The sequence below is a fragment of the Panthera onca genome, chromosome B3, assembly GCF_046562875.1.
Source record: "Panthera onca isolate mPanOnc1 chromosome B3, mPanOnc1 haplotype 2, whole genome shotgun sequence".
NCBI lineage: Eukaryota > Metazoa > Chordata > Mammalia > Carnivora > Felidae > Panthera > Panthera onca.
The window spans coordinates 6,216,234-6,241,518 of NC_138344.1; the positions used below are offsets into that span (position 1 = coordinate 6,216,234).

Below are 25,285 nucleotides of genomic sequence, written 5' to 3' on the forward strand. Positions count from 1 at the left end.
GCTCCCCTTGCCGGTTGGGCGAGCGCGCGGGCGGCACCCGGGTCAGCTGTTCCGCCACCCCACGCGGCCGCCCCGCCCCGCCCCTGCCCGGGTCTTATAAGCCTCTCCCTCCGCCTCCCGACGGCCGAACTGCCCGCTGCCCTCCCGGCCAGGCGCCCCCTGCAGCATGATCTGGAACACCAATCTGCGCTGGCGGCTGCCGGTCACCTGCCTGCTCCTGCAGGTGGCCCTGGTGGTCCTCTTCGGCGTGTTCGTGCGCTACGACCTCGATGCCGACCCCCACTGGATCGGCAGTCAGCGGAATGAGAACACCACCAGCGACATGGAGAACGAATTCTACTACCGCTACCCGAGTAAGTCCGGCCACCCCGCAGGCCCCGCAGAGGCGGACGGGCAGGTCCCCCACCCTGCTCAGAGCCCTGCCTGCCGCACCTGTGCAGCCTGCTGCTCGGGAACAGGGGGCGGGGTCCTAGAGGAGGAGAAGCTGCCCGCAGCCCGCTGGCCCTCCCCACGCAGCCTCCCCACGCGGCACCTGCCAGTATCTGGAGGGAACGCTTGACAAATGGCCACATGTGCACCAACTCTTCCCTGTGTTGAAGCGATAGGGAAAGCTCGCCAGGGTGAGCTCACTCCAGGTGCCATCAGAGGCCCCCAACCTCCCCATCAGAGAGCCTTACTTGTCCTTGAAAGACCTAAGTCCCATCTCAGTCACCAACCAGGGGGTGACCCTGGCTCCCTTGTCCAGCTGTGCCCGTACTGGCCACTTCAGGAGGTAGGTCCGATGTCAAGGGCTGCAGGGATGGCTCACTGACTTGCCAGTCCTGCTATGGGGAGAAGCATATGGGACCAAGGCACCTAACCCTCATCTGGCCTGGAAGGGAAGAAAGAACAGCCCTCATTCTCTGGTATCTGCAGTGCCGGGGTTAAGAGCATGCCCTTGGAATCACCAGACCTCACTGCTATCATGGTTCTGCCATTAACCAGGGGGATAAGCCTTAGGAAAACATCAACCTCCCTGAAACTCCGTCACATCTGTCCAGCCACATCTGTCCAGCGGGGGATAATAATAGCACCTCGCGTGCAGGCATGGGGTGAAGCTGGGGTGAGACAGGGCACAGGAAGTTCTGGCACAGTGCTGGGCTGGGCATGGAACCCGCACTTCCTAATGAAGCAATTGCTGGAGGTGCACAAAACACAGATGCCCTAGGACTCAGGAGCTGGAAGAACTGGTCCAAGGTCACTCAGGTTGGCCCAACCTCCAGACCCCTCAGCCCAAGGCTCTTCCCATGCCCTTGCGTTTTCTGATTTTGGACACCATCTACCAGCAGCCAATGACAATCATTCCAACGGTTGGTGCGCACAGAGTCATGGACTGTTAGTTTCCGCGGGGACCGTAAAGCTCACGTGCAACAGCCACCTAGACCGGCTGGCGTTCCCTCCATGGCTTGAAAACCCTCAGCGATGGGAGCCTTTGCTTCCAGAAATAACATTTCACTTAGCTCCAAATAAATAACTGCATACATTGAGGATGACAGCCTGCATGAAAAAAGACAAGAGTGGGGGGCGGGGGTGCCAACTCAGTGGGAGCCGGCCATATTAAATGGCTGCCAGAAAGCGAATGCCATCACAGGTTACATTAATAGAAATACGGCGCTTAGCAGAAGGGAGGTTATGGAAGAGGAGTGTGCCCTGTGCTGGTCGAAACCACAGCCTCTACTGGGCTCCACTCAGAGTTGTATTTTAAGAGACCATGACAGCTGTGGCCTTAGAATTAAGACTCCAGATCCACTCTTCACTGCCCACCTTTACTCTCCTTGGACAGATCTGGCAAACGGAGAGGCAGGACAGCTTGAGACCATCCTTTGCCTGTTCTACTTCACTCTGGCTCTTGCTTATCTCTCGGCCATAACCAGCCCTTCAGCAAAGCACAGGGACAAGTTCTCCCATGGGCATTCATAGGTCCTTGAGGGGTCCAGACAGTGGAAGGTCTCAAAGCCCTAAAATAGGAGCTACAGAGCCTCCCCAGAGAGGGTTGCGGTCCTCACATCTCCCCAGCTCCTATCCCCACTCCATCCACACCCACCTTCCATGCCCCACCGTCATCTATTCACCCAACAACCATTTATCCATAGGGTGGCCACGTAATTTGTCAACTAGTGACACTTTTGAGAGTGAGGGAGTGGAGAGGTTGCGCTCATAGTAATTCACCAGACCAGAGACGTAAACCACAACCGTCCCAACAGACCAAGACTCAAGGCCGTTGTGGATGAACAAGTTGCATATCCTTGCTTTCTGACCCCGAAGGGCTCCCAGACTCATGGAGGGCACCCCAGCGCCTTGTCCTCAGTGATGTCAGGCTCTCTGGGCAGAAGAGATCTGAGACAGCTTCCTGGAAGGTGGTGGGATGGTGAGGAGGGGTGAGGCAGGGCAGGTATGCCAGGAACAGGTGAGTGGTGCAGAGTAGCCCAGCGGTAGGGTTTGTGAAAGGGTAGGAGGGAAGCTGCTAAGGGGGATGAGACAGCCCCAGCCACCAAGGAGGGCTTGAGTTTCTCCTGCTAGTTCCCCTTGGCCATCAACAGGAAGTGACAGAGAGGAGAGGAGTAGAGGGAGAGATGGCCGGCCTCCGGACTCCAGTCACAACAGCTCAAGCCACCAGACATGCGTTCTCTCCTTTGACCTGCCGCCCCCCCCCCCAGCCCTGCCAGGAAGGCGCTGTTGGGACTCCCATGTTGTAGACAAGGAAACTAAGACCAGAGAGGGGGTGACTAGGAAACCAGAGGGCCAGGGCAGGAGCCCTGGACATCCAGGCCCGTGCTCCTGGACCACTCCCCTTCCTTCAGGTTCACCTTTCCCTTTTCCCCCTGCCCAGCCCTTCTCAGGTCCACTGGGTCATGGTGGCTGTGGTTCGGAGTTAGAGGGCACGTGGCCTCCTGGTTCAGGTGGGACCCCAGTGTGGCAGTTCCCAGGGGCAGAGGATGAGGGCACACCCTTGTGGTACCTTCTGGGTTGTTGGCTCCAAGCTGTCAACATAATGGGCCTCATTCAGGCCCAGGGGATTAGTGGAGCCTGCTGGGCATCTCGGGTTTCCAGCGGAGTCCAGATCCAGCCGGCTCGGGCTGGGGCTCAGGAGGGCCCAAGGGCTGCTCCCCACACACAGGCCCCTCGGCAGGCAGCAGGCACAGAGCCAGCTGGAGGCTTGCCCCGGCAGTGCCCTCGGAGGCCAGCGCTACAGGCACCTGCTGCTGAACACAAAACTTCCCCGTGGGCTGGTGCTCTGGGGCCCGAGAGGCCGTTGGCAGGGTCTGGGGGAGGTTAGCCCCTGGGAGTGATCAGAGCCTGGGTTCCTGAAGCTTCCCGGGAAGACTGAAGGGGGAGCAGGACACATGTTCAGAGATCTGGCCAAGGAATAGTTTCAACTATTAGAGCATTTAAATTCCTCTGTTCTCTCCCCACTTACAAGTGCTTTTCACATGCTCTGTCAGGCAGGGCATTTCTGTCCCTCTTGTGGTGCAGCAAGTGGACGGTAGACATTTGCCCAACACTCTCGGGGTGGCGTCCGTGACCCAGGCAGGGACCAGCTGAGCCCTCCCACCAGCAGCCCAGCTGCTTTCCCGGGCCTCTGCCCCATTGCCAGGAAACCGTGCAGTGATGGGGTGGTTCTGTGTTCAGCTCTGAGGCGTGGGAGAGGTGGGCACGGAGACTTGGGCAAGTGAGGGACTGGCCAGGAGGTCTCAAAGAAAAGTCTGGGCTAGACTGGCCTACAGTGAATGGGAAAAGGGCGGCCCCAGGTTGCACCAGGCGGGGCACCACCCTTTCTGTGCTGGTGCAGCAGAGCGGAAGAAGCCGCTGAGGCCCAGAGGCGAGGGGAACTCTGGCCTCAGATTTCAGAGATTTCAGGGACTAGGCCAGCTTCTCAGGGGGAGGGGGGCGGGACCCATCCCGGGGGTGAGGAAGAGTGAGCTAGGAGGGGGGTGGAGAAGGGGAGAGTGGGGTACTGCTGCCCCCTTGTGGCAGCTCTTGTGGCTGGCACGCCAGCTGGAGTCTTCAGCTGAGAGACCAGACTCTGGGCCAGCAAGACTGCTTGTGTCACCCCATGCTGGGGAAAGAGGGGGGAAGGGCAGGTATCTCTCCAACTTCCACTGTCCCACAGCAAGTTGCCACCTCAGTGCAAAACACCTGGACAATCTTGAAGGAGACAAAGAGAAACTGTAGCTGATATTACCCATCAGTTGCTAAAGAGCCAGGCCTGTGCCCAGGATTGGATGAAGTCATTAAATGTGCACCGTAAACCTCTGGGGTGAACACCACCTGAGCCCCTGTATTACCCTCCCCCCCCCCATTTTACAGAAAAAGAAACTGCAGATCAGAGGGATTATGTCCTTCCTGAAGGTCACACGATTGGGACTTTCAAACCATTACTGGTAAAAGCGTTTCAGGAACTAGCACCAAACTTTATGAAACGTAAACTATTCCACTGTTTTATGTCTGGATTCTAAATTAGGACCAGTTTGGGAGATAAAGAGAAAGGGAGCAAGAGAATGAATGGGGAGGTGCCCAAGGAGAGGAGAAGGTGGCGTCCGTGTGCCTGAGGTGGGGGGAGAAGAAAGAGACACCAAGAAAGAGAAGGTCAAAGAGAGAGGTTGGGACACCAGAGGAGTCACAGAGGACAGAGAACTGGCGAGAGGGGGCAGGCAGGGATGATGCACGGAGAAGGGGAGGGCCTCAGGGAGAATGAAGGCAGCCCCGAAATTGCAGTACCCCCCAGGAGGGCCCCCCCATACCCCACCCCCTGTCCCTGCCCACAGGGTTCCTTTCTGCCACCAAACTGCCTCTTCTGAAAAGGCCCCCACCCTCTGTGACGCTGCCTCTTCCCAGGGATTCCTCCCACCCCTGCCAGCCAGCGCCTTCCCTGTCCCGTCTGCTAGCCTCAAAGGCAGGCCAGTTCTCAGCTTCTGTCTCCCCCTCATCGTGCCCACATTCTGACTCACATTTCCATCTGCGGGCCCGCCCAGTCTCACATCCCCGCTCCACCCCACACAGCCAGGCTCCGTTCCCCCCAGCTGCCCTGTCGACCCTCACCATCCACCACCGCCCCCCCCCCCCACATCCCCGTGGTCATCTTCAACTCCAAGGACACCAGACCCAGCCCCTCCCTCCCACTCCACAACTGCCTCCGATCCCCTGTGTCTTCCAGCAGAAGCCCTGCCCTCCTGCCAGCTCCCCTCCCCGGCTGCTGCGAGTGTCCCCTCCCTCTTTCACACCTCTCCTCCGGTCTGCCACCCATCCTTCTCCCCAAGAATAACCATAATGCCACGTATGGCGCTTCACGCGCATTAGCTCAGATTCCCCCACGACAGTTGGAAACGTGATAAACCATGAAATGCGATAATGCACGCAATCAGCTGCACACATCGTGAAACCGACACCAAGCTGCTGTTTGTTCGCGCAAATTCGCACAGGTCTCCAGGCAGGAGCTCAGAGCGCCATGCTGGGGTGAGACCCACAGCTCTCTTACATCAGCTTGCACGCCCCCTGCCCCGGGGCCTGCGGCGTGCAGGGCCTCCTCCCTCAGCCGCTAGCCAAGGGGGCTGTGGCCGTGGCCTGGGCCACAGGAAGGCCTGCGGGGGGGGGGGGGGGGCTCCCCAGACAGGGTCAGAGGTACTGGGGACCAGCAGAGTGAACAAAACCTACCGGGAGGTTTACAGTCGAGTGGGCTAGACAAACACACCGTTCTGCAAACTGTAATAAGAACCAGAAAGGAAAGAAGAGGGAGAGAACCCACTTCAAACCGGGTGGTCTGGAAAGCCTCTGTGATGAGGCAACATTTCGTTGAGATCTGCAGGAAGAGGTTCTGGCCGTTTTGTGGGAACAGCATCCCAGGGGGAGGGAAGGACACAGGCAGAGACCCCGGAGTAGCACTGAGGAACATGGAGGCAGGTGCAGCTGACACGTGGGGGGAGGGGGGAGGAATGAGGAAGGAATGGAGGGGGCAGGCCAGTGGGCCCTGCAGGTCCCCCCCACAGCCTTTGTTTTTTAACGTTTTACTTGGGAATAATTTCAATTTATAAAAAGTTGCTAAAACAGAAACAGCACAAAGAACACTGTATACTTTTAACTCCGATTCAGCTCCCTGCTCCTCCTCTCCCTCTCTGCACAGAGACCCAAACACATACACTCTTTCCTTCTCCGAATCTTCTGAGGGTGGGTCAGACACATCATGGCCCTGTCACCCTAAAGATTCCCGGGATGTTTCCCGAGAATGGGGGTATTCTCTGCAACCACAGTAATCAATTTCATAAGTGTACATTGTGCAATACGTTAATATACAGTTTCTATCGAATTTTGTCAACCTAATTTTCTAATTAGTCTCTAACTTTCTCAATAACAACCTCTATAGCTCTCCTCCCACTCGCCCCCTCACTGCCTGCCCCCCTGCCCCCGCCAGGCAAATCCAGGATCCATTCCTGAGTTAGGTATTGAATGCAGTAGACCTATTTCTCTTTATCCTTTTTTAACCTGGAACATTCCTGCGGCCTTTCTTTGTCTTTTATGACGTTGATATTGCTCAGGACTCCAGCCTCACCCCCGTTTCTAACAGCATGTTACTCATTTTCTGTTTGTCTGATGCTTCCTCACGAGTAGAATGGGATTATGCCTTCTGGGCTGGAATACCATACCGGTGATGTGTCTCCTTCAGGGTATCACATCTGAAGGCGTGTGCTATCCATCTGTCCCTTATTGGCGATGTTAATTTTGATCATTCAGTGAAGACCTTGCCCTGTTTCTCCACTTCGTAATTACTGGGTTTTGTTTGGTTGGTTTTTTTTTTCTACCTTGTAACTTGTAAGCAGTCCATGGGGAGACTCTTGAAGACAATGCAAATGTTCTGCTCTTCATCAAAATTTCTCCCTGGATTTAGCACCCACTGATGGAATCTTTACTGTGAAAATCACGATTTTCCAACTTCAGCACTCATTCTACATTTAACCGTCTGGCCCTCGGCATTCTGGTACAAGCAAGAGCCCTCCTCACGATCTCATTTACTTCCGACTTTGAGTTACTGTTTTTGTAATGGTTTTAATTCATTACAGTACCTAATTATTTTGATGCTCAAACTGCCCGATTTGGCCACCAGGAACCCTTCAGTCTGGCTCCTCTGTGTCCTGTGACACCTATAATTCCTTTTAGCGTCTTATTTTTTGTGACTATCTTTGCTTCCCTTCTGTCCTTTTCTGGGAATCTAGAATCAGGCAACGTTAGCCCTGGAAGGACAGTTAAGATCATTCTAATCCATCCTTTGGTTTTATGGAGAAAACTGAGGCTGAAGGGAAGTGGCTTGTCAGGACCACACTGTGAACTGATGAAAGAGTTGGTTCAGAATTCAGAATTAGCCTATGCCTAAGTAACAATAATAAAGCAACAATAAATAATGACACGTCCATTTTGAGCACCTATCATGGGACCGACACTGTTAGGTACTTTACATACATATCCGCATTTAATCTCTGCAGCATTTGTGACTAAGCATTCCAGAAGGCGCTGAGACCCAAGTGTGTTACCTGACTCTCCAGAGTCATCTGTCTACCAGATGGAGGAAACGGGTCCAAATTCAGGTCTCAGTGATTCAGGAAAGGGTACTTGCTGGAGGTGGAGGTGGGAGGAGACCTTCACGGGAGTGATCAACTCATGTGCTTCACCAGTCAAGATGAGACTAACTTCTCCGTACTAAAGTGATGGCGTTGAGGGGGCAGAGCGCAGAAAGTCTGGGTTCTGGACCCTAGATTCTACGTGTAATCCACAGCCTGGCCCCCATTTCAAATGCCCAGCTGCCCACCTCCACCCAGGGTGTGGATGGAAAAAGGAAGCTGCCATCTCCTGAGGGGACACCCAGGCCTTCCTTGGCCTTAGAACGAGTGGTCTCAAGTGGGAGGCTCACCCTGGTTTCCCCCCAGCCCAGCCCCCTCCAGAGGTTCTTGGGACAAAACGGGGTGGGGGGTGGGTGGGGTTAGCGGCTGTTCTATGCACAGGAAGGTCATTCATTACTGCCCCTGGCCCCAGGATCCGGATGCAGACATGGGAGGAGGGGGCTTGGAAGGCTACTGGGTGGCCAGTGGCCCGGAAGACACAGGTTCTGCGCGGGGCTTTGCTGGCCCAGACCCAGGGCTAGGGCGGGCTAAGCGACCGAGCCCCCCGGCTGCACTCTCCCCGCAGGCTTCCAGGACGTGCACGTGATGATCTTCGTGGGCTTCGGCTTCCTCATGACCTTCCTGCAGCGCTACGGTTACAGCTCGGTGGGCTTCAATTTCCTGCTGGCGGCCTTTGGCATCCAGTGGGCGCTGCTCATGCAAGGCTGGTTCCACTCCTACAAGGAAGGCTACATCCACTTGGGCGTGGAGAAGTGAGCGTGGGGCGGGTCCGGAGGGCAAGGGGCGGGGCCGGGGCGGGCTCTGCAGGGATGGGGGCGGGCCCCGGGGACTATGGGCGGGGCCCTGGGAAAGGGGGCGGGCCCGGAGGCGGGGCCCGGGGTGAGGGGCTGGCCCGGGGGCGGGGATCACCGGGCGAGAGGGCGGGTATGCAAAAGAACATTCGTCAGCCCGCGGGAAGGCCAAATCCACAGAAAGGGTTCAGAGGCAAATGGCCATAAAACTACGTTTAACGTGCAAGCCCCTGCTGTCACATATAGGGCACCAACCGGGGATCATAGGCCAGGTGTCTGAAACTTAAAACATGCCAAATACTTGCAAGATGATTAATTCACTGAAGCCAGTTAATGAATCCACGACTTTAGAGAAACTGGAAAAATAGTTGACTAGATAGAACATGGTCGGAGCCAAGAAATTAGTCTTTTGTATAAAATCTTTGACAAGAAAGTCTCACTCCCAAAGCCGTAGATCCAAAGTATGAAAACACCTGTAATATATTTCATTGGCCACCACAGCCAAAGAGCTATGGCTGAATGAAAAACAAAAGTATACAACTTTTTAAAAATCTCCAAAGAGAATTATTATGAACTTCGTGAGTTGGCAAGTTTTGGGTGAACCAGTGATTGGGTGAGTTGGTCACTTGACAAATTGAGTTTTGGCAAATTGGCTTTCAGGGGATAGATTTTCAGCAACTGAGCTGGAGCCCATTTTTGGTGCTCAGGACTGGATGCTCATGTTGTCCCTAGACCCTCCTCCTGGCTCCTGTGCCTACTTGAAGAGACCTCCAGGTCCCACCTGTCACTCTAGGGTCATGGCTCCCCTACAGGCTCTGCCCAAAACTCCGTGGGCCCTCCTAAGAGGTGACATCCGAACTTCCATCTCCCGGCAGCTGGAGGCCCAACGTCAGATGGGTCTTCTGGCTGCAGTTGTGGGAACATCAGCAAATAACTCGGCCTCTCTAAGCCTCCATGTTTCATCTATATGATGTGGCTACTAACAGTACCTCTGTGGCACAGGAGGACATGTGCTGTACCAGGCAGCTATTTCTGTGCCTGGCACTTAGTAACTGTCATGATTCATTCAGCCGGGCCCTATGTGAGGCCCTGGGGACACAGCCGTGAACAAGGCTCGTAGTGAAGCAGACGCTCCAATGAACATCCTCTGTCTTGGGAGGGACCTGACAGAACGGCCCCCATTCCACTCCCTGGCCCTACAGTCAGCTGGTCTCTTACTTCTCACCTCCTGATTCTCACACACACACACCTGAGCGTGGGGCAGGGGCACTTCCTCTGGCTGCGAATGGCTTGTGGGTCTAGCCTCTACTGTCCCTACACCCACCCCTGTTAACAACTCTCCTGACTCTGCCTCACAATCCAGGACAGCTTTGCCGCTGGCCCGTCCCAGGAAGGCCTGGGTTAGGAGGCACGTGGATGGAACCAGGGTCTCCTTTGGCCGCACGACATCTACCTGGCTGTCTGCTTCGCCATCAGCCTTCTGCTGACCGGCTAGGCTTTCAGGGTCCAGACTTAAGAAGGACCTAGGTGCTCCTCTGCTTCTGTTCTCTCTGTTGGCCTTCCTGCCCCCTCCATCCAGCCCCCAGCTCCCTACATCCTGCAGGAAGCCCTCTCTCTCTTCTCTGGACACAGATCCTCTCTCTCGGGTAAGGACATGAGAGCTCAAACCCAAGCAGAGCCCTGGTAACCAACAGAAGAGGTGTGTTTAGAGTGAGATCTAAGAGTCTGGAGACAGAGACCACATGTGGGTGGAGGAACCAAGGAAGGCTTCCTGAAAGAGGAGGCAGTCAGAAGAGGTTCTGGAAGGGCAGGTAGAGGACGGAGGGCAGGGCGCGGCTCCAAATATGCAGCATGTTCAACAACAGCCGCCAGATGACTTGGGTGCCTTGACCACAAAGTTGCCTGCAAGGAGGGGGTGCTGAGATGGGGTCACGAAGGAAGGGCATGGCCTCTGGTATGTGCCGTTGCCTTGCTGGACCCTTCACCTGTTACTTAGAGTACCTTTAGGATGTTATGTGCCCTTACGACATCATGACACGGAGGCTCAGCAAGGTTAAGCCCCAAGTCCAAATCCATGGATGACCAAAGTCCAGATTCAAACCCAGGGCGTGGAGCACAGCTTTTTGCTGCTGCCTCAGCCCCTCCCCTGACCCATCTCCCCACAGCCTCATCAATGCGGACTTCTGCGTGGGCTCTGTCTGCGTGGCCTTTGGGGCGGTTCTGGGCAAAGTCAGCCCTGTCCAGCTACTCATCATGACCCTCTTCCAAGTGACCCTCTTCTCAGTGAATGAGTTTATCCTCCTCAGCCTGCTAGAGGTGAGCAGGGATCAGAACGGGGGTGGAGATGGAAGGGCCACTTGGGGTGACAGCAGGGAACTAGAGAAAGGGAGGGCTGGGGAGATATGCCAGCTGGATTCCGTTCAATGTTGGCAAGTCACGTAACCTTCTGAATGTCAGTTTCCTCGTCTCTAAAGTGAGAGTAATGATATTTACTGGGCAGAGCAGGGGCCCCTCATGTTGGTTGTCTCCCTCCTTTCTCTTTCCTGCATATTGGGTGGAAAGAGTGGGTGTTCCTGAACATAGTCTCTCTTTTTTTTTTTTTAACACTTATTTGAGAGAGAGAGAGAGAGAGAGAGAGAACAGCATGAGCTGACACTGCAGAGCCTGATACAGGGCTCAGTCCCACGAACTGTGAGATCATGACCTGAGCCAAAATCAAGAATCAGACATTTCACCGACTGAGCCACCCAGGCACCCCCCTGAACATACTCTTACACACACACACCACATTCACAGATTGGTCTCCCAAGAAAAAGACACAGTGTATTGAGGGCTACACATATGTAAGGAAGGAGCCTTAGGGAATATCCAAGGTGGACGTGTATCGCTGCATAGGTTGTGCACTGCACGACTCTAGAAGTGACAGTCACATGGATTCTGGCAGGAATCATGCCCCTTAAAGTTGGCCAATTCAAAGAACCAAGTAAGGGGTGCCTTAGACCTCTGACTCTAGCTCAGATACTTCTTTGGTACCTTTGCAGGGGTGAAGGTCATTCAGAGACTTCATCCATTTCTTAGCCCCCAACTCCTCTACATTTGGACTCTGCCTGGAACACCCCCACCCCTGAAAAGGGGTAGAGTTTTTTTGCTTTTGTTTTTTTTACGTGACACTACATCCAGTCATTCATTTTGTCATTTTCTTCAGCCACCAGACTGACCCAGGCCACCATATCTCTACCTCTTAACTCACCTCCTAATCTTCATCCTTGCCCCACTCACCACCACAGGCCAATCCCCACCAGCAGCCATGGAGACCTGTTAGTAATGCGTATGAGACCAATTCCCCTGATTAAAACCCTCCAGTAGCTTTTAAAATTTCACTTCAAATAAAATCCACATTTGTTATAAAGCCCTACATGTTCTGCCCCCAGCCTCTCTCTCCAGTCTTATAACCTACTCTCTCCCCATCTTTCTGTGCTTTGGCCATACCCTCCTGTCTGTTCCTCAACACAGCAAGCTTGGTTCCCCCTCGGGGCCTTTGCTCTTGCCTGGAATGCTCATCCCCCAGTCATTTTCATCGCTGAGGTCTCAGCTAGAATATCACCTCTTCAGAGAGGCCCTCCCAGATTCTCCCCCCTATACAGTGTTGCCCTCTAGCTTACCCCCCTACCCCACCCTAGTCACTATGTCTCACATTGACCTGGTTTATTTTCTTCATAACATTTCTCCTTCTCTGATAAACCTTATCTGTCTGGACCATCCGTGTCCCCAGCACCTAGTTCAATGCCTAATAAGTGCTCAACAAATATTTACCAAGTAAAAACCAAGACTCTGAGTTTGACTGCATGTCAGGTAATGCCCCGGGCACTCTCACTCAGACCCTGAGGAGCTCACAATCTAGTGAGGGAACCAGGAAGTACACAGTTACCATGCAGTGTGATGAGAAGTGAGGTCAAGGGCTTGGTGACACGAAGGAGGGTGCCTGAGCCAGCATGGCAGGTCAGGGAGGCTTCCTGGAGGAAGAGACATCAAAGCTAGAAGTCAAGGAGAAAGCAACCAGGCAAAGGGGTGAGGCAGAGGAAACAGTGCAAAGGCCTTGAGGGAGGCCCACGGTGAGTGGTCTCTGGTGGCTCCATCTGGTGGAAGGAGGGTGTGCTGGGGGAGGGCTTGGGGGGGTAATGGTGGAGGAAGGGGGGCAGGACACGGATCATCAAGGCTCCTGGAGATGGTGTTGAAGAGTCACGAGGGCAACTTTGTCATGACGGCAGTGGGGAGCTATGGAGAGTTTCAGATGGGGGAGTGGCACGGCCAGACACACGTAATAGAAATGCCACTTCGGCTCTGGTGAGGACAATGGCTGGGATCAGGGAGCCCTGTTAAGAGACTGTCCAAGTCGCCCTGGTAAGAGATCATGGGACTGGGGCTGGGGGTAGTACCAAGAGAAGGAAGTGATTCAACAGATAGAAAGGAGGGGAATACACAGGCCTTAGGGACTGGGTGTGGTGGGAGGCGTGAGAAAGAAAGAAGCAAGGCTAGGCGAGGGGTGGGCAGTGGGGCCAATGGGCATGATCTGAAACAGTGAGAATCCACAGTCTTGGGCATGAGTCGAGAGACCCTCAAAAATCCCCCCAATCTGCTACAGAAATTCGGTGTGTAGTTTTTTGTTTTTGTTTTTTTGAGAGAGAGGAGAGAGAGGGGGTGGGGAGAGAGGGGGGGAGGGGAGAGGGAGAGGGAGAGGGAGAGGGAGAGGGAGAGGGAGAGAGAGAGAGAGAGAGAGAGAGAGAGAGAATCTCAACCAGGCTGTCAGCACAGAGCCTCACTCAGGGCTTGATCTCACGAACCGGGAGATCGTGACGGGAGCTAAAATCAACAGTCGGACGCTTAACAGCCTGAGCCACCCAGGCTCCCGCTACAGAAATTCTTTTAATGCCTGACAGTCTTCAGGCCTGTCTCTGTGCCAAGTTAAAATACATCACTGCTGACATGTCAGGAGCACTTGCCCTTGGCTGAGCCCTGCTCTGAATACTTTACGTGGCTTATCTCAATCCTCATCTCTGAGAAAGGCACAATTATTACCTCCACTTTACAGATGAGAAAGCTGAGACTCAGAGAGGTCATGAGGGCTCATCCCAGGTCCCAGGGTGCTGGGAGAGGCACCCACCAGGCCGGGAACCAGGAAATCCAGGCCTGTCAACAACCCCACCACTAAGCTCTGTGACCTTGGACCATACACTTACCTCTCTGGCTGGATTTCCCCATCTAAAGTGAAGGAACAAGTCTGTGATTGATTGGAATTTCCCCCCAACATGGGTTCTGAGTGGGGAGGAAGAGGAGGCTGGAGAGAGGGGAGGGGGGCACGCGGAGGAAGGCTAAGTCCACGAAGCACCTGTTGAATGCCAGGCTCTCACCGGGCGCTTTACACAAGTTGTCTGATTTAACCCTCGAGACGGCCCTGCTAAGTCACCGCCCTCTCCCCCACTTTGTAAATGAGGAGCTTCAGACCTAAAGAAATCCAGAGGCACGGAGTGGGGGAGGGCAGGAAGGGACAGAAGAGGAAGAAACCTCCCTACGTGCTCTGACTGTGGGAGACAGGAGACAGGAGGGTGGGGATGGGGTGGGTGGTGGAAGGTCAGCTGGGAGGTCATAGGGTAAGGTCAGCTGGGAGGTCATAGGCAGGATGCTGGCAGTCTAGATCGAGTGGTGCTGGGCCAGGAGTGGCTGCGTAGAAAGACATATGGAGGGGGTAGGGCCCAGGGGGAAGGGAAGGGCTCCCAGGAATGAAGATAAGGCAGAAGCTAGTGACCAACTAGGTGACAAACTAGGGGGGTGCCCTAGGTTCTAGGTCTGCTTCACCTCTTCCTGCTGGGTGACTGGTCAAGGTCCTCTCCAAGGCTGGGTTTCCTGATCTGGGCACAGTCCCATCTGCTGGGTGAGGATACTCTGGCATTTTGCCGACGGGCTCACAGCCTGGGTTCAGGGATCCCTGCTTTCTCCTCTTCCAAACTGATTGGTCTGTGGGGGGCCCCAGGCTCCCATCTTGCAGCTTGTGGAATCAGAGACAGATGGACCTGTGTGTGTGTGTGTGTGTGTGTGTGTGTGTGTGTGTGTGTGTATGTGTGTGTGTGTGTGGCGGGGAAGGAAAGTGCTCACAGGTGGGAGGGAGAGACAGTATCAGAGCCTCACTGATCCCTGTACCCCAGGTGAAGGATGCAGGGGGCTCTATGACCATCCACACATTTGGCGCCTACTTTGGGCTCACAGTGACCTGGATCCTCTATCGACCCAGCCTACATCAGAGCAAGGAGAGGCAGAGCTCTGTGTACCACTCGGACCTCTTCGCCATGATTGGTGAGGGCTGCTAGAAGGACTGAGGGCCACCCTGATGGGTGAAGGTGGCCATGATGGATGAGGGCCATCATGATGACTGAGGGCTGCCATGATGGGTGAGGACCACCATGAGGAGTGAGAACCACCATAATGGGTGAGGGTCTCCATGAGGAGTTCAGGTTCCCGTAACTATGCCTGATCTCCATGTGGTCTGGAGGGTGGTAGCCAGGTCCTCTGGGGAAAGGGCAGAGGGGGTTGCCTGTAGACATCTCCAGGATCCCAGATGATGGTCCCTTTTTCCCAGGGGGCTGGAAGAAGTTGGTCACTCATCCTGTTTTCCCTAGGATGCCCTAAGGCAGACAAAGTGGAACTGGTGACTCCATCCCCTGGGTCAGGGCAAAGTGTGAATTCCTACTTCCTGTGTCCATTCATTCCAGAGAACACCTATCAATCACCCACTCTGGTCTCCTAAAACCCAGCCCTGCCTTCAAGGGATTATTACCAGATCATTACCAGATAATCTCCCAACAGTGGGGGGAAAGATTCTCCCTCACGGTGCTGTGGGAGCAAGGTGGGAGGCATTTAGCCCAGTTACGGGGTCAGGCTACACTTTCTGGAGCACAATCAGGAAGTAAGGAAGGCAGGGAGGATGTCGTAGGAAGAGCCCCCAGCATGAGTAAGGCTGTAGGGTGGGAAGCTGCTGGGGCACGGGAGTCATCTGAGGTCTCTGAAACTAAAAAGAGCAGGAGGTCTGCCTAAGTTCTGTTGGGCCCATCTAACACCTCTTCTCCCGGGCCCACCGGCCCTGTCTGGTCCGGCTAGGCACCCTCTTCCTGTGGATGTACTGGCCCAGCTTCAACTCAGCTGTGTCCAAACACGGAGACGCCCAGCACCGAGCTGCCATCAACACCTACTGCTCCTTGGCAGCCTGCGTGCTCACCTCGGTGGCACTGTCCAGCGCCTTGCACAAGAAGGGCAAGCTGGACATGGTGAGACAGCGGGACGGGGAGCGTGGGGAGCCCGGGGGGGGGGGGGAGGTGCGGCTCTGACCGCCTGTGCCCAGTGGGCACTGATCACCGCGCCCTTCCAACAACTCCTTGAGGCTCGCAGCATCAGGATTATCAGACCCACCCTGCAGAGGAAGAAACTGAGGCTTGGGGACAAATGATTTGTTCGGATTACATAGCTGGGTTTTGGCATAGCCCAGAACCAGATTCTCAGAGATTGTTGATCTCTGAGCAGCTCCTCCTCCTCACTCTCCTCCCCCGCAGCCTGGGGTGCTGACAGCCGTTCTGGGCTGAGCACCCCATCAGACCTGCCCCGTAGGGTTGCCAGAGGCACCTCCTTCTACCAGGCTTCTGATCTTCCAAACACTGGCCCTCAGTCTCTTTTTTTTTTTTTTTTTTTTTTAAGTTTGAGATGGGGGGGAGAGAGAGAGAGAGAACGAGAGTGCATAAGTGGGGGAGGGGCAGAGAGAGAGAGGGAGAGAGACAGAATCCCAAGCAAGCTCTGCACTGTCAGCACAGAGCCCGATGTGGGGCTCGAAGTCATGAATCATGAGATCATAACCTGAGCCGAGATCAAGAGTCAGATGCTTGGGGCACCTGGGTGGCTCAGTCGGTTAAGCGTCCGACTTCGGCTCAGGTCATGATCTCGCAGTCCGTGAGTTCGAGCCCCGCGTTGGGCTCTGTGCTGATGGCTCGGAGCCTGTTTCAGATTCTGTGTCTCCCTCTCTCTGACCCTCCCCCGTTCATGCTCTGTCCCTCTCTGTCTCAAAAATAAACGTTAAAAAAAAAAATTAAAAAAAAAAAAAAGAGTCAGATGCTTAACCGACTGAGCTACCCAGGAGCCTGAGCCTTCTTAAAGCAACCTCCACCTGCATCATCCCATACCCTCAGAAAGGAAACCCCTTTGATGCTTGTCCACACCCCTGGGAGGTTGGTGGGGGGATATGGTTTCCCAGTGTCCTTCCTGTCACATCCCTGGGATAGACTGTTCTGTCATTAGTGGGGAGGGGCCAAAGCCCATAGATGGTGGTATATTCTTCTATAAAAAGAAGACCACCTCTCTATCTCATAGTCTGACGCTAGCTTCTTGACACGGGTATATGTGTGCTGGGACACTGCCATGACCCCTGGGTACACTGGACAGCCGCCACACAGAGAGGTAGGGACTCACACATCAGAGGGAAGAGAATCAGACACAGGGATGTGGGCACAGCTGTGTGCTCCCAACACCCCCACGCAGAAAAGGGCACGGAATGAGGTCAAGGTCAGGGGCTCTGGCTCCACACAGACCCGGATCGACTTACCTTTCTGCCTCTTGCTAGCCGTGTGGTCTTTAACAAGCCACATCACCTCCCTGCACCTCAACTCCCTCCTCTGAACAAGCATCAAAAGATAACGGTCCTTACCTCCTGGGCTTGTTGTAGAGACGGACTGAAATCATCCCCGCAGCCGGCAACGCAGTACCCGGTGCAGGTAGGCCTGGAGCCGTCGTAGGCCCATGGGCTCTGGCTCGGGGGTTTGCGCACGAACAGGCCTGATGTCGGCGTACGTCACGGGGAGACCATCAGACATGCAAACCTGCGCACACAGGTTCACAGGGGACATGCAGACATGCCAGTAGGTCTCACCGGCAGGGACACATGATTTGTGCCCACGCACAGTGCCCAGGCTGCTGGTGCAGAGAACACAGGAGCTAGGCCCGGGGCCCTCTGCAGGCTCCTGGCTGGCTGAGACGCACTGTGAGTCACCCTTGCCTCCCGGAGCCAGAGCGTGGGGGGTGCAGGCTCCGGGAGAGGACTGAGCTCTGGCCCTCCCTACCCAGGTGCACATCCAGAACGCCACACTTGCGGGAGGGGTGGCCGTGGGCACCGCTGCCGAAATGATGCTCATGCCGTACGGCTCCCTCATCGTCGGCTTCATCTGCGGCATTGTCTCCACGCTGGGTTTTGTGTACCTGACGGTGAGGGCCCCCCCGCCAGGGCAGAGGGCCGGGGAACCCCGGGGTCTGTGTTTCTAACTGGCAGGGGTGGGGAGGTCTGGGGGCTGGAGGGTGCTGGGTCTCTGGGTATTTGGGGCCTCTGGAATCCCGGCCTCCCCACACCCCTGCCACGGCTAAGGGCCTGAGCAACACCCTTCTCCCCTCTCCAGCCATTCCTGGAGTCGCGGCTGCGGATCCAGGACACGTGTGGCATTCACAACCTGCACGGCCTTCCGGGCATCATAGGCGCCATTGTGGGTGCGGTGACAGCATCCTGCGCCAATGCTAAGGTGTATGGAATAAAAGGGTAAGTATGGAGGAGGTGCAGGGAGCCCGGGCTCCCTCCTTCCTTCTCCATTCCTCCTTCCTGCTGTTCTGGGGTCCAACGTTGTATCTCTACCCCTAGCCTTCCCTAATCTGAACCACCGTCCGTGGGTCCCTCTCCCGAACCTCTGTCCTTCTTCAGGAGTCTTAGAGACCATCTGATCTGTCCAGTGCACATGGGGAGGCTCAAGCAAGGGTTTACTGAGCCTTGGTGCCCATTCACATTTGTGGGGCGACAGCAAGTGCTTCCTTGGCCTCTCAGTGGAGCCCTGACCTGCTCTCTGTCTCCACTCGAGGCTTGCCAATTTCTTTGGCTTTGATGGTTTCAAGACTTCCTGGGACTCAAGCATGCAGGGCAAGTTTCAGGCTGCTGGTCTCTTCGTGTCCCTGGCCATAGCCCTGGTGGGCGGCATCATCGTGGGTGAGTGGGAGCGTCTGGGCCAGAGAAGGTGGGGCCGCTGCGTGTGGGGGACCCACCAGCACGTACCAGAGGTCAGCTCGGAGGACCCAGGAATCCTGTGCGCTTGTGGTTGTGGGATTGGGTTGGGTTGGGGGTTGGGGGGAGCTTCCCATCTGTGGGAAAGGGCTGGGTAGGCAGAGAGGAAGTGGTTCCTGACCTCCTGTGACCCCCAACTTTCTTTAGGGGTCATTTTGAAATTGCCATTCTGGGGACAGCCTGCTGATGAGAACTGCTTTGAGGATTCAGTCTACTGGGAGGTGAGTTCCTGGAACTTGTTCTCCTGCCCAAAGGGGGTTCTGCCCTTCTCCACAGACCCTACTCACGTCAGCTGGGCTGGGTCCTGAGGAGCCGGAAGCTGAAGGTGAGGGACAGAGCCCCGCGTCACCTTACTCCTCCAACGGGAGACTGTGTCTCCTGGGGCGGGAGACTGTGTCTCCTGGGGCGGGGGCGGGCTGAAGGCTTTATTCTAGAGCCGTAATTCCTAAAGTATGGCCCCCTGTGCTCCCCAGAGGCAGCAGCACCTGGGAACTTGTTAGGAATACAAATTTCTTGAATCGTACCCAGTCCTCCTGAATCCAAAATTCAGGGGGGAGGCTCAGCACTGTGTTTCAACAAGCCCTCCCCGTGATTCTGATGAAACGCACACCCGCCTCTGAGAACCACGACCTTTCTGTGTGCATTGGAATCACCCGGGGAGCCTTAAAGGTTCTCCAAGCCCCGCGAGGCTCCGAGTTCATTGGTTTGGGGGTAGGGCCTGGACATTAGGAGTTTTTGTTTTTTTGGTTTTTTGTTTTTTTTTTTAAACTTCCCCAGGTGAATCCAATATGTAACCCGGGTTAAGAACCACAATGTGGTGGGGCGCCTGGGTGGCTCAGTCGGTTAAGCGTCCGACTTCAGCTCAGGTCACGATCTCACAGACCGTGAGTTCGAGCCCCACGTCGGGCTCTGGGCTGATGGCTCAGAGTCTGGAGCCTGCTTCCGGTTCTGCGTCTCCCTCTCTGTCTGCCCCTCCCCCGCTCATGCTCTGTCTCTCTCTGTCTCAAAAATAAACGTAAAAAAAATTAAAAAAAAAAAAAAAAGAACCACGATCCACCTGGAGACCTTATAAAAATGCAGCTTCCCAGGCACCTGCCCAGGATTGTAATTCAGGAGGGTCTATGTGTGGGAACAACTTTCCAGCTGAGTCTGGTCCAGAAACTGAGTTCTGTGACATTCCATTGCTTTCTGTATCAGTACAGAGACCCAACTGGAGAAACGATGTTCTACAGGCTGAAAGTACTAGGATGTCACAGGACTCCATTTCTTTAAAAAGATGCCGTGATTTGGGTTTTCAGTGACTTCAGGGAGGCCTCCCTCCCGACCAATCATTGTTGAAGGCAATTACCTTCGTTAGATGGTGGAGGATGACAGCCACCCACACTTCCCCTCATGACAGGGGGCAGGACCTAACCTGTGTCTGTGGCCCCTGTGACAAGGGCCTGCCCATCACCGCCTTTCATGTGGCTCTGTATTTTTATTTTATTTTTAAAATGGTTATTTATTTTCTTTGAGATGGGGGAGAGAGAGAGGGAGGGGGGAGGGCAGATAGAGAGGGGGAGACAGAGAATCCCAAGTGGGCTCTACCCTGCCAAACCCACAGTGAGATCAAACCCACAAACCGTAAGATCATGGCCTGAGCTGAAAGCAAGAGTCAGACGCTTAACCGCCTGAGCCATCCAGGTGCCCCTTGGCTCTGTATTTTTAACCACACCAGAAGTTTTCTGGGTAATTTCAACTGGTATCCATTAGAAGCCAATTTCATGTACATAGCTAATAATGCTTTTGAATTCATTCTCTTTAAATTATTTTTTAATTATAAAATGAATAGAAGCCCATTAAAGGAAATCTGGAAATAGAGAAAAATAGAAAGAAATCCTATCACCCTAATTCAAGTACTGTTAATGTTTTGGGTATATTTCCCTCCAGTCTTTTTTTTTTTTTTTTAATCCTCGCAGATTTTTTAATGTTTATTTATTTTTGAGAGAGAAAGAGAGAGAGTGTGTGTGTGAGCAGGGGAGGGGCAGAGAGAGAGGGAGACACAGAATCTGAAGCAGGCTCCAGACTCAAGGCTGTTAGCACAGAGCCTGATGTGGGGCTCAAACTCACGAGCCATGAGATCATGACCTGACCCTAAGTTGGATGCTTAACTGACTGAGCCACCCAGGTGCCCCAATTTTTTTTTACACAGTGGAGATTATATGCCCAATTTGAGATCCTGCTCTTTCTTTTTATAAGAAGTATTCTGTTATTACATTCTTAATAAACTTCCTTTTTTTAGCAGCATAATTATTTTCATCCCATTTTTAAAGTCAGAATTTAAACTATTTTAGACACCACAATTAGAAATCACACAGATTTAACGCCAATGAAATAAACTAAAAGATGTTATCAATTCCCATATATAGAAGTTCACTCTTGGTTCTGTTTTGATCTTTACAATGTATTCTAAGTTCACACCTTCTCTCTGCTGTAGTATACCTTTCAGCAGTGCTCCGTTTTGAGGACTGTAATTCTGTGTCAGTGGAAGTAAGCCACCATCAGGCCATCCCCTCAGCCCCTGGCCTCTGGATGGTTTACCTAGGAGATGAGGTGGCTTTCCAGAGGATGAGGGGACACAGCTGTTCCCCAGGACCTTAGATGAGGAAATCTTTTTTATTTATTTATTCTGAGAGAGACAGAGACAGCGGGAGTGGGGGAAGGGCAGAGAGCGAGGGAGACAGAGAATCCCAAGCGGGCTCTGTGCTGCTAGTGCAGAGCCCGATGCAGGGCTTGAATCTATGCAACTGTGAGATCATGCCCTGAGCCAAAATCGAGAGTTGGACGCTCAACCAACAGAGCCACCCAGGCGCCCCAGATGAGGCAATCTTTGAGATCAAAGCTAAGCCTTGAAGCCAAGGCAACGCTGATCCACCCCACTCCCACTCCACCTACCAATCCATTTCTGCTCCCCCCCTCCCCCCCACACACATCTCACCTCACCCCCCTTTTGGACCTGTCTGCTATTCAGGGAGCTTGCCATGCTGCCTCTCCCTGGCACATTACTCCTGCTCATCTATCAAGAGTGGGTTCAGCACAACCAGAATCCCCCGCCCCTGACTGGGCTATCAGCCTCTCATGTGCATTTGCAGTTCATATTGTCACTGTGCCTGTCACTTGAACGCCTTCCCATTGCTCTGGTGGGGCAAGGACTCTTGTCTCGTGCTTGCAGTGCCCCAGCACCCTGGACAGTGGCTAGCCTGATGTAGGGGGCAGGACACCTGTGTGAAGGACCGCCCTGCTCCCTGGCATGCAATCTGCATAGTGATCACAAGGTGGCGCCCGCCACACACCATACGCTGCTCCTGACTTGCCCAGGCTGTGCTAGTTCTACCAGGGACACCTGCCTGGCCTAGGGCAGGGCCCTTGGAACTGTCCTCCTGTCTCTGCAGATGCCTGAGGAGCTGAAGAGCACTGTCTTACATCCTGAGGACTCCACCCTCAAGCCCGCGGAACCTTAAACTCCCAGGGCAGGTGAGAAGCAGGTGAGAGCGTGGGCAGGGTCTCCCGGTGGGTGCCCAGCTCTGGGAACTGGGTGACACCAGCAAAGGGGCAAAAAGAGAGCATCAAGAAATGCAGATGTGGGCAAAAAGAGAGCATCAAGAAATGCTCCTGCCTGGATTGGAGCGGGCATGTGAGGGTTGGTGGCACTCAGACTCCTTGCAAGCTGGACAGGCACAGAGATATATGGAAGGCACTCTGAACTGGAAGGAATATATAGAAGGTGACCTGGGTGCACACTTGGCTTTGCTGCTTACTGGCTGTGACTTTGAGGATCTCTTCACCCAGAGCCAGAGCCTCAATTTCCTCATTTATAAAAGCAGGACTGACAGGCCTGGCTCTATTCAGTCGACCACCTCGGGCTAGTTCTACCTTCCTCCTCTGTCTCCTCTCTTCTTCCCATCAGCTCACAGTCTCCTTGCCCCCGTGTGGAATGCACCAAGCCCTTCCTCGTGCCTTTTGCATCCAACCCTCCACAGAGAGCTCTACCCGACAGGTGCAACTACTTCCCTCTTTTCCAATAAATGAGAAAATTAAGGCTCAGAAAAGTTCAGGTTCTCCAAGGCCACAGAGTGCAAGTAGAGAAACTGGGGTCTTAGCAAGTCATCACCCCTGTGCTCATTCGCGCTCTTGGATCCCCTTGGAGCCCAGAGCTTGGAAAGAGCTGCGTCTAGGGCACAAGGCTGAGTGATGTGACCACTTGCCTCTAATGCCCACCCTGTCCGGAAAAGGCAAAGGTGCCCAAGGGGCTACGGCAGGACCCCACAGTGGCCCGCTGCTCTTGGCTCTCTCCCTGCAGGCTCCACAGACCGCCCCGGCCCTCCCAAAAGAGCGGTGCCGACCAAGCTGAGAACACAGGAGCAAGGCAAGCAGCACCCCACCTGCTGGCCTGGCCCAGGGCGCCCTCCACTTCTTTCTCCTTCATCCCAGGAGGCCTGCCTGAGAATGGAGACGGGAGAGCTCTAGACAAAGTGGGCATCCAAGCCAGGTTCTGGCTGCAGGAGGCCTGCCTCCAGGGGGTCTTGGTGGCCACATCCTGAGAACAGCAGGCAGGAGTGGGGCCGGCAGCTGGGAGTGGGCGCGAGCCATCCTAGGAGACAACTTAGCCGCCAGCCCAACTTCTGGGGTCTTCCACGCCCCGCCTACCCCTCTGCCAGCACCTCCCTTGCTCCCTGGGCCGCCCAGACCTCTCTGTGCCATGCAGATGGCAGCCTCCGTGAATAAACGTTCCTGGTGTTCTTTGTAGAATGGGTGTGAATGCTCCAAACGGGGCCAGTTTGAAGGACAAAAGGACCCCAAAGACCTGGCCTCCCGCCCCTGTCCTGACCCTCCATACCAAGCTGCCACCCACAATGCGAGGGAAATCATCCTGGGATGAAGAGGAAGAATCCGGGGTGCTGGAGGCTGCTCCCGCTTGGGGCCCCCTGCCAGGCTCAGCTTTGGGGCTGGGGTCTTTCCCCAAGGCCCGTCCTTAGTTTCCATCAACCACCCTAGAAACTCACCGACCATGAAAACTGCCATGCCCACCGTGCCCTCCGTGTGGTGTGACCCTGCTCCGTTTCAAGGGCACTCAGGCAGGGTGGGAGAATAAGGGAGGAGGGCTCCTTTGGGCCAATCCCCCTACCCCAACCCTTCCCTCTTGCTCCCTGCCAAGCCAGCCTGGACTCAACAGTTTGGATCTCACCACTTCTTGTGGCCAGCCACCACCCTGGGCTGAGTAACACACACTTCCCACCCTTAGGGGCCTCACAGTCTAGGTGAGGACCGACCTGACACCCGAGATCCACCCTGAACTCTTGACAGCCATTCCATGGCCAGGTGGCTTCCCAGAGCGGGTGACCTGAGCAGGGTTTTGGAGGCTGAATAGGAGTTTACCGGAAGGATGGCACGGGGACAGCCTGGGCAGAGACCCAGAGATCAACATAGCGAGGTTTGGTGTGGCTAAAAGAGATGTGAGGCAAAAGCGTGCCAGCTGGAGAGTAAGCAGCAGAATCCAGATCCTTTGTGGAGCAAAGACTCCAGGGAGGAAGGGGTGAGGGGAGAGGGAGGAGACGGTCTCTCCTGCCTCCAAATCCGCCCTCCCCGCCCCCCTCACAATTCACACATACATACACACTCAGGGCTTCATTCTCCGTGCCAGAGGAGGTGGGGGGTGGGGGGGGAGGCGAAGGAGGGGAGGAGGGAGCTGAAATGCAACCTATTCATGTTCCCGCGATGTAACACCCCTCATTTTCCATGCTGGGTAAAGACAAAAACCCTTTACAACCTGTTTCTGGAACTTGTCAGCAGCTGCCAAGAGGAGCATGTTAATTAAACGTCGGCAAAGATGGAAGCTGGAGGCCCCGGCTCTAATTGGACAGTTTGCTTCACCGGATTGAAAAACATTGTGACAAAGGAGGAGGTGCGCGGCGGCGCGGCAGGGGTGCGGCGTGGCGAGGAGGGGAGCGGCGGCTTTGATTTGCGCGGAGCCCGGCCGCAGCCGCCCGCCCCCGGCCGCGCCGCCCAGCCCAGCGGCACGCCCACCAGCGCCTGGGAGGGGCGAGGGCCGGGGAGACCCTCCCAAAGCCTGCCCCGAGGGTCCCGCGGGCGGTCCGCGAACGGCGTGACACCCCACCGAGCACCAGGCTTTGAGGCTCTGGGGCGGGCCCCTTCCCGCCCCCCCCCACCCGCCCCTTTACCTGACCTGGGTCCCGGGGACCGTGTAGCAAGGGCATTGAGGGCAGGGGTCGGGCGGTCGCTTCAGGCCTGTGGAGGCTGCCCTGGACGCCCCTGCCCAGGCTCCAGAGAGGGAGACACCTGTGTCTACGCCCCCTAGTTGCCCAAACTAGCTCTGTGTCACGTGATCAGGACGAGGTCTTATAAAAAGGTTGGCGACTGACTTCGAGGCTTGTCCTAGAACCAACCCCCCACCCCCCGGCCCTGCACTGTAGAACCTGGCGTTTCCAGCAGGGCTGTGGGGGTTCCCAGAGACTGTTGCCCCGTCTGTGTTTGCAACCCTAGGTTTCCCTCGGTCTTGACTCACAAATGATAACAGCAGCCATGTATTGATGCTAATTGTGTGCCCAGAGCCATGCTGAGTGCCTCATGTGTTCTCTGTTATTTATCCTACCAGCCACCCTGAGAGAAAGCTTGGATCACACCCATCTCGCAGGTGGCGAGACTGAGGCCCCAGAGAG

The 25,285-nt window shown here is 55.0% G+C and overlaps 1 protein-coding gene across 3 annotated transcripts; it reads left to right on the forward strand.

Annotated features, from left to right (window-relative positions):
- The first annotated feature begins 95 nt into the window (after positions 1-95).
- Positions 96-23,357, forward strand: RHCG (Rh family C glycoprotein). Of its 3 annotated transcripts, none has more exons than XM_060617672.3 (11): positions 96-353; positions 8,212-8,398; positions 10,603-10,753; positions 14,638-14,785; positions 15,587-15,753; positions 17,594-17,731; positions 17,920-18,056; positions 18,370-18,494; positions 18,717-18,790; positions 22,001-22,082; positions 22,909-23,357. In XM_060617672.3, exons 1-10 carry the CDS (start codon positions 167-169, stop codon positions 22,067-22,069), a joined length of 1,383 nt encoding a protein of 460 aa, XP_060473655.1. In that variant the 5' UTR covers positions 96-166; the 3' UTR covers positions 22,070-22,082; positions 22,909-23,357. The 3 variants fall into 3 exon arrangements, with proteins under 3 accessions (XP_060473655.1, XP_078305136.1, XP_060473654.1); XM_078449010.2 differs by lacking the exon at positions 22,909-23,357 and adding an exon at positions 22,516-22,881 and having other exon boundaries at positions 22,001-22,093; XM_060617671.3 differs by having other exon boundaries at positions 97-353; positions 22,001-22,093.
- Positions 23,358-25,285: the final 1,928 nt, after the last annotated feature.